The sequence below is a fragment of the Podarcis melisellensis genome, assembly GCF_964234715.1.
Source record: "Podarcis melisellensis genome assembly, chromosome: 5".
Taxonomy (NCBI): Eukaryota; Metazoa; Chordata; class Lepidosauria; order Squamata; family Lacertidae; genus Podarcis; species Podarcis melisellensis.
Genome location: NC_138537.1, coordinates 22,365,173 through 22,378,409, shown reverse-complemented (window position 1 = coordinate 22,378,409; position 13,237 = coordinate 22,365,173). Strand labels below are relative to the sequence as shown.

Here is a 13,237-nt window from a genome sequence, read left to right as displayed (position 1 = left end):
TGGGAGGCTGGCTTCCTTACTTACAAACAAGATGACAGGGCTGGGGTTCCCCTGCTCCTCCCCAATGCTTGGAAAGAAAGCATCAAAGCTCTCTATCCCTCTGCAATATGTTTTCTCCACAGACCACTAGTCTGTAATATTTTAGCATAGCCCTCTCTACCTGAAGTGCTTGTGAATCCAGAAGTCAGCCATGTATTTATTATTTACTAGTCAGTTTTATTTGTGAGATATAGCTTTACTTTGTTTTAATATTGCATTTAGTTTTTATCTAGTTTTGAGGGAATTTTCTTGAATGTCATTGTTGCATTTTTATCTAAAACACTTAGATTTTATTATTATATTTAACAGTATAAAATTAGGATAGACAGCCGGACAGACGGGCGGACAGACAGACAGACAGACAGACAGACATAGAAGAAAAGCTTGACTTGTGACCCTGCAGTCCCTGCCCAGTAAAAGTGGAATTCTTTAATGAATTTTTCTGGCTTTAAGCTAAGCATTCAGCCAGGTTCAAACCAGATTGCAAGTCTTGCATGCTGAACTTTCATAGCAGGGGTGTAAAAAGAACGATGTCAGTTTTTGTGTGAGATGACCTTGCCAGCAGTAATGCTGAAATGAAAGTGATGGTTTGCAACTATTCTGGGACCATATTTTCACACTTTATTAACACGACAGAAAGTGGAATTTACCCTGAACAAGGACATCTGAGTTCACTGTGATGGACTTCTTCTTTTTCTTTGGCAATTACTCGTAGCCGAGTATGTTTGTCTTCCATGAGCAAGGTTTTAACAGTAAGTCTGTGGAGGCCAATTCTGCATCCACACGTCCTTCCACAGTGGGGATATAGGTTTCTGGGTGGGAGTTGAGCATGGTGAGAGTTTGCCAAACACACCTTCCTCTTAGCACGTTTCTCCCTTTCGTCCTGAGTTGAGTGTCTTCAAAGTCTATGATACGTTTGGTAAAGGCTGTTCTCCAGCTAAAACACTTGCAGGCCAGTGTTTCCTAATTTTCTTATACTTGCCTTGAGAGAGTCTTTAGACCTATTTTGTTGACCATCAGCGTTACACTTTCCATTTTTAAGTTCAGAATAGAGTAGTTGCTTTGGAAGACGATAATTAGGCATCCGAACAACATCTTCAAAAAAATCCTACACTGATTCTTCTATGTATCAAATCTAGCTGCATTGGAGTCAGTGAAATTACTTATGAATGGAGACAGAATCAAGAAAGTAAGAGTCTAGACCAAGGATGGGGCAGAAATTCAGTTCAGTTCCCACTGAAAGGTGAATCTACCTAATTTGCACTTCCTGAAACAAGTGAACCAAAATGAAGCGATCCTTTAAAATTCACAGTTCTCAGAATTTTTCAATGCAGTTCTGCAGTCAAGGATTAACTGGGACAGGAAGTCCTCTTATTCTCCTTCCTGTCCTGAAGGACACAATAGACATTATGGGTGGACAGACTCTATCTAGGACCTGAAGGTACTTCTCCTTGGAAGCTGCCACCTGCAATTCAGGGGCAGACCATATGAAGGAGCTGAGCCCAGATCCCAATGCTTCTTCACACACCAGTTTTAGGCCTCTGGTGTCATAGGCCTAGAACTGTTTTATTTCTGAAGAAGAACAAGCAGAATATCTTGCTTGAAATCATGGCTAAGTGAGGACAACTTTGACACAGCTGTGGGAAATTCATCCTCGTCACAGTTGGTGTGAAATTTGATGGACACTGAGGAAGAGAGCTTGGCCCTGTTGGAATAAGCTGAAATAGGTTGCAATATACTTTAGGTCAAAATGAAGCCACAAAACTTTAGGCAGCCATGAAGGGTTCTAGTGCAGCTCAGCAAAATGCCGTGCTATGCAGAAGCAAGACAGAACGGAGCAGCACATTAGCATCCATTAACAAAAAGAGTTAGTTCCACTGTGCTCACATTCAGTGCATAAACATATTATGGCCAAAGTCTCTGTGGACATACTCAAGTTACAAGAATTTAGGAAATTTGGCATCTATTCCTGGCAGTCTTTAAATGGGCAGCCGGGAAAAGAATTGCAATTCCCTCTTCACAGCTATATGGCTCGTGGATATGGGCAAATTTTTTACTAGTTAGGAAGGGGGAGCCTCGTAGGAATAATTCTCATCTCTCTGGCATTGCTTGAGATTGCTCAAGTTTTGCAAATGTTATAAGCAAGCATTGGTTTGCTATGAAGTAGCTTAGAATAAACATCTCATCCATTAGAGTTGCATTTCTCTAACTGAGTTAATAGCAGAACGTTTTGACAATTTCAAGGGCTGCAATGCAAAGTGAAGCAGTTCATAAAATTGGGAAGGAAAAACAATAAGCCTATGTGTAGGGAATGGTGTGTTTATTTTTGTGTGTACTTTTACCCTAAACCAATGTGTGGTGGAGGTAGTATGGGATTTAACCTCAAGTCAATATAATTTTATTCCCTGAGGCAATGGTCACCTTCTGTTTCTCCTTGGTAAACTGGGTTGTGCTTGCCAATCACAGCTTACAATTTGTACAAACCGTGGGAAATGGAATGCCTCCATGGTGTATTGTCACAAGTTGGAATCAGCTCCCTTTCCTATCTAAACAACCAACGGTGGCAATACCCTAATTTTTGGAAGGCCACAAGACAACAGATGGTTAGCGTGACCTTAGCAAAGGGGTGGACAAGCCAACAGTTGCTGGCTGCAACATCTGGACCAGTTCCTCTGAGAGTTGGGTGATTACGGAAGAAACATAATAGGTCCTGTTAATCAGATCCTGGAATTTCAGCTTGAAGCATTGGAGGAAAACTTATGCGAGCTATGGGACAGGAGAACTGCAATTTTGGAAAGCAGGATAGTTGGAAACAAAATACAAAACAAAAGAGTAGGCAATAGGCTGAGAAGTGGGGTTGGAATCTAGGAAGTGGAGGAAACTGAAAGGAAGGGGTGGGATGGAAAACTCACGTTGTTGAGGGAAAACAGAGGGAAAACAACACCCATGGGTTAGGGACAGGAGAGCCATTGCGCTCTAGGCAAGAAAGGAGTGGGTGGGCTTTGGAAACTCATGTGGCCTGAACCTGAAGGCCCAGAAAATAGCAACTGTTTCAGCATCATGCTGAAGGGCACATCCATAAATAATATGACCTTGTGGTCAGTGCAGATCATGTAGGTAAAAGATAGTATTGGACACCTAGCATGACCATAGACATTATCAGCTAGCATGGCCATAGACAGGGATAATGGGAACTGTAGTCAGTAACATCTGGGGGGGGGCACAAATTCCCCAGCCCTGCCCTGGTATGTCTCTCTCATTTTCGTAGGAAAGACTTAGGGAGGTATGCAGCTACCATGTCCCATCAGAGCAAGGATTTCCTCTTGTACAGGGGGTGTTCCCACTCTTCCCCATGCATGTGTCCCACATGCTCCCCATATGTACTCCAGAGAGTTGAATTGGGGAACTCCTAGGGCAGGTTTAAGAGGCAGGTGAGGAGAGGAGAGGGACAGAAAAATCCTTGCACTAAGTGTGACATTCAATTACATCCTCGCACCATTGACCCAACCTGCAGGGGTCACATTATTCACAGCTGCCCCCCTCCAGCCTTGGATGGCATCATGCTATTGGATCCTGTACAGTTGAGCATGCATTTGAAGGGCACCTGGTGATCAAAGAGCAAGACGAATTGGGTGGAAGGGGAAGGAGAGGTAGTTTGAATTAATCAGCCACACCGTTGGCTAAAATTTCCAGGATGTTTATTTAATTGAGCTTGTGTTTTTGCAAATAGTTTGAGCTGGTAAAAAAGATTAACTTGTCATCTATGGCGTCATATCTCTTTCTGCAGTCTTTCCTGCTGGCATTTTGCAACCACCTTTCTTCAGTGCAGCTCAGCCTAAGTCCTTGAATTATGGTGGCATTGGCATGGTCATTGGGCATGAAATCACTCATGGCTTTGACGATAACGGTAAGAAAGAGAACTCATGTTTCACCATTGGTATTACTTTACCTAATCTGTATGGTGCGTGAAGAGAGGCAATCCTGATTTAATTTAATCAAGCCCTATTTCTGCTTTGCACCAGAAAAAAAATCTCTATTATTTGTTTCCCAGGGGCTAAGGGTGGCTTTACATATTACCAGAAGCCCTAATTATTATTATCTTGTAAACAGCAAGTGTGCAAGGCCCTCTCTCCTGTGCTCCTTGGCATTATTTGCATTACATGATACAACCCATAAAAAACAGGGATGGGAACCAGTGGTCCCTATATGTTGTTGAACTCCAATTCCCATCAGCCACAGACAGCATGGCCAATGACCAGGGATGAGGGAAGTTGTGATCTAGCAACCTCTAGAGGGCCACAGCTTCCCCACCCTTATCATAAAGAAAGAACCAAAGATTTATGCCAGCAACATAACATTTCCTCATTCACAACCAGCACCTTATTAACGAAGCAGCTGAATGAAACATCAGTCACGCCATGATGCCAAATATTCCTCTTTTCCCATCCCCCTGCATCTTTCCAAGAGGGATGATCTTCTGGTCCTGGCCAGCCACTGAACCCATTCCAAAGGAATGGTGAATGTGCAAATGGCAGCTTCCTGCCTACCACTGGATGAGCACATCATTGCCTACATTGGGAAACATGCTTGGTGAATGTTAAGGAACCCGGGTTCCTGAATCAAGCAGAGCACCTGGCTGGAATCAGATTAATCCATCAGAAAAGTCAAAGACCTTCATATTTTGTCTGATGTCACCATGCATGATGATAGAACATTATACAAAATGGATTGCCGATAGTGCTGAAAGTGAGTGGTGCTGGAGTCAAGCACTGCATATTCTACTGATGTTGGCTTGGAAGTGTGTGCTCATGGTGCAAACTCTTGTTGCTAGGCAGAAGATTATCACTCAGTAGCAGATCCCCATATCTGATACTGGCCATGCATGCTGGGCTGCTTGGTATTGGAGTTCAGCAACATCTGGAGGGCAAAAGGTTCCTCAACCTGGTGTGTATGATCCTAGATTCGATCCTTGGGACTTTAGCCTGAGGTCATGGAGAGCCTTTCTGAGTAGGCAATATTGTTTCATGGACCACTAGTCAGCTACAGCACACGACAATTTCATATTTTCAGTGTCTTCAAGACTATCATTGCAAATTTCTTATGCGTATATGTTATTTCAGGTAGAAATTTTAATGAGAATGGGGACCTTGTGGACTGGTGGAGTCAAACATCGGCAACAAATTTTAAGAAGCAGTCTGAGTGCATGATAAACCAGTATGGAAACTTCAAATGGGATCTGGCTGGTGGACAAAATGTATGTCCCTCCTTTCTTATTGAAATGCTTACATTTGAATGCACATTCTTTTATTTTATTAGATGAAACATATTCCACATGGTAATGGAGGGAGATGTTGAGAGACTGAATAGCTTCAAAAGGAAATTTAACCATGTGAACAAACCTACTGGAGGCCAAATTTAGTTTCTATTACTATTTGTATGTTTCTTTCCTTTATGAATTCCTCCCAATGAGGCGTCTCAAAGCAATTTACAATATAATGACATATATAAAACAGTTATGTAAAGGCAATTGCATATAAAAACAATTAACAATTATAAATCTAAGACCAGGTTAAAACAATAGGTCCGGTCCAGGACAGATTCTTTGAGATATCTTTGAGATAAGCATTTTTGAAGACTTGTTGAAAGAGGAACACTTTTAGCAGGTGCCAAAAGCCAATAGAGAAGGCAGCTGTCTGTTATAGAATGGAAATTCCCAACGGCAGGTACCAGCACACTCAAGGTCCAATTCCAACATCCTGCTGATTGGACATCCTGATAGGATGGTACCTGCAGGGTGCCCTTTCCTGCAAAAAGCTTGGTTGGGGTGAAACAATTTTTTTAGGTATCCTGGTCCCAAGCTCTGTAGGGGTTTGCAAACCAGTGCCAGTGCTTTGAACATAGCCCAGTAGCTAATTGGCAGCCGGTGCAATTCATTTAGTAATGGCATGTTGTGACAGTAGTTGAGCCACCACATTTTGCACTTCCATAGAAGAAAAACATGTACATAGGTACAAATAACCCCTTCCATTTAGATGATTTGTATTCCTAGAGGTGCCTTTGCCAAGGTTCACAGATAAAGTTGAAGAAAAAATGCTGCGGTTCAGATATATCATTAAATCATGGTCTAGTGTTATGTCTGTGAGCTTTTGGTTGCACATTAAGCCCTCTCATCTCATCTTTCTGTAAAGCAAGGATAAAGAGATTGGCAGCACCCACCAGGCAAACCTCTCTGGGTTATTCCATCACTGAGAAGATCCTCTTCCTATTGGTCACCCCTAGAAGTATAGGGTGACCACTAGGAAGAGGGTCTTCTCGGTGATGGAATAACCCAGAGAGGTTTGAACAAGGCACTTGGAGCAGGATCCCTCTAAAGGATAGGTTTCAAGTAGGTATATGCAGGAGAAGGCAATCTCACAAGTAACCTAATCTCAAGCAATTAAGGCTTTTGGTGGCGCTGTGGGTTAAACCACAGAGTCTAGGACTTGCCGATCAGGAGGTCGGCGGTTCGAATCCCCGCGATGGAGTGAGCTCCCGTTGCTTGGTCCCTGCTTCTGCCAACCTAGCAGTTCAAAAGCGCATCAAAGTGCAAGTAGATAAATAGTTACCACTCCGGCGGGAAGGTAAACGGCGTTTCCGTGTGCTGCTCTGGTTCTCCAGAAGTGGCTTAGTCATGCTGGCCACATGACCTGGAAGCTGTATGCCGGCTCCCTCGGCCAATAAAGTGAGATGAGCGCCGCAACCCCAGAGTCGGTCACGACTGGACCTAATGGTCAGGGGTCCCTTTACCCTTTACCTTTAAAGTTAAAGCCAGCAGTTTAAATTGTACCCAGAAATGAACTGGGGAGCATCAGGTGTGATATAGTTGAAACACCCAGTCCCAGTCAATATATTCCTGGCCGTATTCTGGACCAATTTCAGTTCCTAGACTATTTTAAGGCCAACACACACAGCAATAGTCTGAACAGGAGGTTTCCAGAAAGTGTGGCCAGCTCATTTCTATCCAGTTATGTTGGTTCCTGGTGTATCAGCCAAAGCGAATTAATTTAGAACGGGAAGCAAAAGCTTTCAATCTCCTCCTCATGGCCTCTCTGAAGGGAGGGAGGGGAGGGGAACGTGCACGAGTCAATGGCTCACTGATAAAGCTGAGGCTAACTGCTGCTTGGGCACGTAGCAGTAAACAATGGTTCAGTGTTGCATTCAAAGACAGCCAATTTGTGTCTAATGGGACGTGTGGATCCAGAATTGGCCTCCACAGTCACTCACAGACTCACTGGTAAGACTGTGTTCAGCTCCAAGTGATCACCAAAGAAGACAACGACTCAAAATAGAAAACGGCAAAGAATCAGTAATTAAGCAAATCCTGTTTTGCTAAGGCTGGGGGCGATTGGAGGAAGTGGTAGCAGATCTCCAATGAAACCAAGACTCTTCCATAAAGGTCATGTCATGTAAAGTCTCAGTGAGCAGGGTCACATCAAGATAAAAGACAGGTTCAGGTTAAAGTAGCTGGACTTGGCAAGATGCAACCAGATACAGTCAGGCCTTAACAGCACCATGGAGAGCTCCCACTGAGCTCTGCTGGTTGTAGCTCTCCCCCTGTTGACAGTCATAGCCCTCTGGATGTTGCCTTGTAGACTTCATATTCTACATTCCACATCTAGATGGTTGGGAATAATCCATTTTCTGACCTTCAAACCATGACTCATTGTTCTTCCAAGAATTTCATTCTGCACTCAGGCAAAAAAAAAAAGTATGTAGCATTTTCATTTCTTCCTTTTTCTCTGCAGCTCAGCGGAATCAATACCCTTGGTGAAAACATTGCCGATAATGGTGGCATCAGACAAGCATACAGGGTAAGAAATGCCCATTTTCTCTTACTTCATGTGGTTGTTAGTTGGTGCAGATTTGTTAAAATGTTGGGTTGTTTGGAGTATTATAATATTATATATAATATAATATATTATAATATTATATATAATTTTATATTATATTTTATATATATATATATATATAAAATGCCACACAAGCTGCTTTATTAAACCCCTGAAGTTTAGTTGCCTGGTCTTCAGGGCCTAATCTGTACTCATTAGAACATAAGGAATGGATCATCTTGTCCAGCATCTTGTTTTCACAGTGGCCAAACCAGATGCCTATGGGAAACCCTCAAGCAGCACTTCAGTACAACTGAAGTCTCCCTCCTTATGCATGTTTCTTCCCTTCAAGACAACAACCCCCATTTTCTGCTTCATCCCCAGTCTCCCTCTCCTCTCCCTGTCCTTTATTCTCCCTCTTCGATAGGAAAACTTTAGAAAGAGAGTTAGGGAAAGAGAGTTAGGGAATTGTAAACCACTCTGTGATCCTCAAATCAAAGGTAGTATCCAAATTTAATAAACATCTATTTATTCATTTATTGCATGTGCCACAATTCACCTGTTTTCCTGGGAGGAAGGTCCAGTGGCTGGACAGGAAAGGAAGGCAGGGAATGGGAACCTGTGACCCTCCAGACATTGCTGGACTAAAACTCCCATAATTCCTAACCATTGGCCATGCTGGGTGGTGCTGATGGCACTTGTGAGTCCAAAAATATCTGAACCAGATTCTCCATCCCTGATCTAGATGGTCCAGCAATTGGGGTAAGTAAAAGGTAGATGGGAATCTACTGGTGGACCTCTGGGTGATCTGCAATAGATCAACAAGTGTTTTTGACCACCAGTTGATAACAATAGCAACAACAAAATGACCCCTAAAAACCCCCACTGTTGAACACAAGAAAACTTGAGGTGATAACCCAGAGTAGAGTTTTGTGTTGAAGAACAGTGAGTTCTGTTGAGTTCTGGTACTAAAATAAAAGATGCCGCCAGGTTCCTGGCCTCACAATTCTTTAATTCTAAGTGTGTAGGTTTGTGCTTTTGCATCAAGCTCTGGTTCAAGCTTCTGGGAGAAAGGAAGTAGCTCCTGTAAGCCTTCAGTCTGCCCAGCCCTGATTCAAAGCAAGGGTGAGCAGCACAGTGCCCAGGTGGCTTGTTACAATACTGAAAATCCTAGGTGTCTAAAAAAAAATTGTACAGTTGGTTGCATTTGTAAATTTGCAAATGCAACATAAATCATGAAGGGAGAAAGGGGGGCATGAGTTATGCTCCTCTTTCCCCATTGCCTCAGAATTTCCACATCCATTTATTGGCAACTCATTCATACCATGCCTCACACTTTCTGTCCTTCTAAGCTACAATTATGCTTCTTTTGTGGGATTTGGAATGCCATAAAACAAAATTACCAAACCTAATTTTGATGAGTCAAATCAACAGGGTCCCCACCAAAGCTATATACCAAGAACTTTCCAACTTTCCACAGTTGTCCAAAAATGAGGACTATAAGAGCCAACTTCTTCTTCTACTTCTTCATCATCATCTTCTCCTCCTCCTCCTCCTCTACCTCCTCCTCCTCTACCTCCTCCTCTCATTATCATCATCATCATCATCATCATTGCTATGTTTGTGGAAGTTGCTTTTAGGCTATGCTAATTAAATTCCAATTCCATGCAGACTTGCTGAGACCCTTCAGAGCAGACTTCCTCAAGCTTGGCTCTCCATATGTTTTTAGAGTATAATTCCCATCATCTCGGACCACTGGTCCTGATAGCTAGGGATCATGGGAGTTGTAGGCCAAAAATATCTGGAGGGCCGAGGTTGAGGAAGCCTGTTCCAGAGTATTAAATATCTAAACAGCAAAATTGTGTGGGTTTCTCAGAAAGAAATTAGTTATGACATTTCCATAAACTAAACTACATGCACACAACTCAAATTTGACATGAACAAGAAACAGGGTGGTATTCAGCTAAGTTTTATTCAGAGTAGACCCCCTTAGCATGAATGGACCTAACTTAGTTGTGTGTCTTGGGAAGAATGTTTCTTAATGAGGTAGGAACTTGGACTTTCACTGTGGCGTTAAGCAAGAATTAGGCAAATGTTGTGGTAGGTAAATAAATAGTGCTAAAAAATAAGGAAAGCAAATTCTCTCTGTGAAATACAGTTCCGATGTGAAACTTTCTCAAGGGCAGCCATGGAAAAAACAGTTCCTCCCTTCTATTCTTGTTATCTTAATTAAGAGTACAGAACACACAGTAATTATTAGCCCAATGTCCAGGACAAAGTGCATTCTAGTAAGAACCACACTGTCATTCTTTGCTTGTACTGAAATTATGGCCCTTTTATCTTTCGTTTACGTTTTTCAGAAGTTTTCCCAAGTGCGTAGTCACAGTAAAGCAAGATGAACTATCCCAACATAAGAGACATAAAAGCCATCTTCCTTCCATGTGGTTTTTATACTAGTATAATGTGATTCCACAGCATACAGGAAACCATTTTTACTAATGGGTCCCAGTGCGTTGTGAGTCATGCGATATCTCCCGCAAGGGAAAACTGACTTGCTTTTAAATTTCTCTTTATAATGTGCTGGAGGAGTTGTGTGGCATCCACATATATTCTGAAGGTGGCACTGTGCCATCTTTATGCTCACGTTGTGATCCCTGCACTCTGAAGAAGCACCCAGCAGGGATGAAGTTTCTGCTCATCAGCTGATGAACACAGCTGTTTTGGAATGGTCATATTGCTTTCTTTCTGTATGTTCTGTAACTTCCTGCTGAAATCCCATAACCTTTTCATACCATGTTGTCTCTGTCTTTGTCCTGCTTTCTTTGTGCTATATCCCACCCCCCACTGGCCCACAAAAAGGTGGCAGCTTTGGAGAAGAATTGTAGGGCAACTAATAACGCATAATAATAATAATAATAATAATAATAATAATAATAATAATAATGGTAAAGTGACCCCTGACCTTTAGGTCCAGTCGTGACCGACTCTGGGGTTGTGGTGCTCATCTCACTTTACTGGCCAAGGGAGCCGGCATACAGCTTCCGGGTCATGTGGCCAGCAAGCCGCTTCTGGTGAACGAGAACAGTGCATGGAAACGCCATTTACCTTCCCACCGGAGCGGTACCTATTTATCTACTTGCTCTTGACATGCTTTCGAACTGCTAGGTTGACAGGAGCAGGGACCGAGCAACAGGAGCTCACCCCGTCGCGGGGATTCTAACCGCCAACCTTCTGATTGGCAAGTCCTAGGCTCTGTGGTTTAACCCACAGCACCACCTGTGTCCCTCAAATAATAATAATAACCACTAATTCACTATTATTGGATCAAGAACACGTTGGCATAATGTTCCTGGAGGTGCCCAAAGACAAGGACACGAAGTGGCAGCAACCAGAAATCTTACGATTTATCTTTCCCTAGTTTTGCGCTTGATTCTCATTGCAGTTTGAGCTGGTTGGATTTCACGGTGGCCATCATCCTTCTTCCCTTCCTCTTCCTTTGGCAGGCCTATGAAAAGTTTGTAGAGAAGAACGGAGAGGAGAAGCTGCTCCCCGGACTCGACTTCAACCATAAGCAGCTGTTCTTTCTGAACTTTGCACAGGTATTATACTCTGCTTGATTGAAAGCTTTGGAAATTATTTTGAGTTGCAATTTCACAGTTAAGTTGGAAACAGCAGGCTGGCTTTTCTCCTTTTAATGTGAACTGGCAGAATTGCTAAATCGAGCAGCCTTCATGGCAGCAGGGCCGAGAGGAGAGTGGCCTGTCAGATTAAGTTAATCGCAGCTAAGTGCATGGAGGCATCCAGGAGGTGAGTCTGTAAAGCGCAGTTAACGTGTGGTCATGTACTAGTGCCAAGATGGAACCTGCTCTCTGATTTCCTGAAAGTTTCCTTCCCCAGAGAAAAATGGTTCTGTTTCTCTTCCTCATTCTGGGGGGCTCTTTAGAATGTCTTTATGATTTCCATAGGCGCTGAGCTTCCCTTTCCACTGTGAGGTGGCTAAGGGTGGTGGGTGGGTGTTTTTCTTTCCAATAAACGTTTATCCCAGTGCTTGAACTGTTACCTCATGACATATTCCTCTGGGCTTTAATTGAAGTGCAAGAATCTACATAGAATCATAGAATTGTAGAGTTGGAAGGAATCCTGAGGACCATCTAGTCCAACCCCCAACAATGCAGGAATATGTAGCTGCCCCGTACGGGAATCGAACTTGCAACCTTGGTGATATCAGCACCATGCTCTAACCAACTGTGCTATCCATTGCTAGATAACAGAGGCTGCCTACTGAACCCAAGTAGTTGATGCACTTGCTGGTTTTGCTTCTCTAAGCTAAATAATTCCTTTTAATTTTTTAAAAAATATGTACAGATATATATATATGACTTCGCTTTAAAAAAACAATTAGAAGAAGAAGAAAAACTGCATGGGACACAGCCTCACATCCCCACTACAGGAAAATACAGCTGAAGCTTATGCCACAATACGTTTTGTTAGTCTTTAAACCCTGTGGCAGTTAATGTGTTACAATTGCAACATGACCAATGCTCTGGAAATCAAAACTAGCATGCCACTGCTTTTAAATAATCATTTCTGCAATATTTTGTCTCTCTGTGTGTTCTTTTAAAGGTATGGTGTGGTTCATACAGGCCGGAATATGCTGTCAACTCTATTAAAACAGACGCCCACAGCCCAGGCCAATTCAGGTTAGTATTTTAAATCATCCATTTTCTTAAACAGTGGTTTAAAAAAAAAACAACAACACATGCATATATACACACACACACACAAAATGCACACCTTTCTCACAAAAGTCAACAGCATAGTTAAACATGTTAATCTTTAAGACTCTTTGTCATACAGTACCATATTTTTCCATGTATAAGACTAGGTTTTCCCCCTAAAAAACAATGTCAAAAATTAGGGGGTGTCTTATACTCTGGGCCATCTCCCCCCCCCATTTTCTTAAATCTGAGTCCCCCAAAATATACATGGTGGCGTCTTATAGACGGAAAAATACAGTAATTGTTAACTGCCTACAAGAGGGCTTGGGAAAGGAGATGCGAGGGCTCTGGCGGGGTCACAGAATCCTCTCCCTTCCTTCCCAAAGCCTAGTTAGCACTTTCCCACCTTTGGGAAGGAGATACGAAGGCTCTAGGACCCTGCCAGAACCCTGTGCCTCCTTTTCAAAGCCAGTCACCTTCTGACCCACCTTTGGGAAGGCAGCACAAGGGCGGGGGGGGGGGGGAGTGGATTTTGGCCTCGCACATGGCACCATATTACCCAGGTCCACCACTGACACATTCCCTGCATTCTAAGATGCTTGTTTCTAGGGC

The 13,237-nt window shown here is 42.9% G+C and overlaps 1 protein-coding gene across 2 annotated transcripts in view; it reads left to right on the top strand.

The window, feature by feature from the left end:
- MME (membrane metalloendopeptidase) overlaps positions 1-13,237 on the top strand; it is a 64,362-nt gene that overhangs the window by 47,037 nt on the left and 4,088 nt on the right. The window contains exons 18-22 of one of the 2 annotated variants that reach the window (XM_081910968.1): positions 3,827-3,946; positions 5,160-5,293; positions 7,824-7,889; positions 11,411-11,506; positions 12,531-12,607. In XM_081910968.1, coding sequence (XP_081767094.1) covers positions 3,827-3,946; positions 5,160-5,293; positions 7,824-7,889; positions 11,411-11,506; positions 12,531-12,607 — 493 coding nt within the window. The remainder of the gene's footprint in view (positions 1-3,826; positions 3,947-5,159; positions 5,294-7,823; positions 7,890-11,410; positions 11,507-12,530; positions 12,608-13,237) is intronic. The other variant, XM_081910969.1, reaches the window with a different exon arrangement.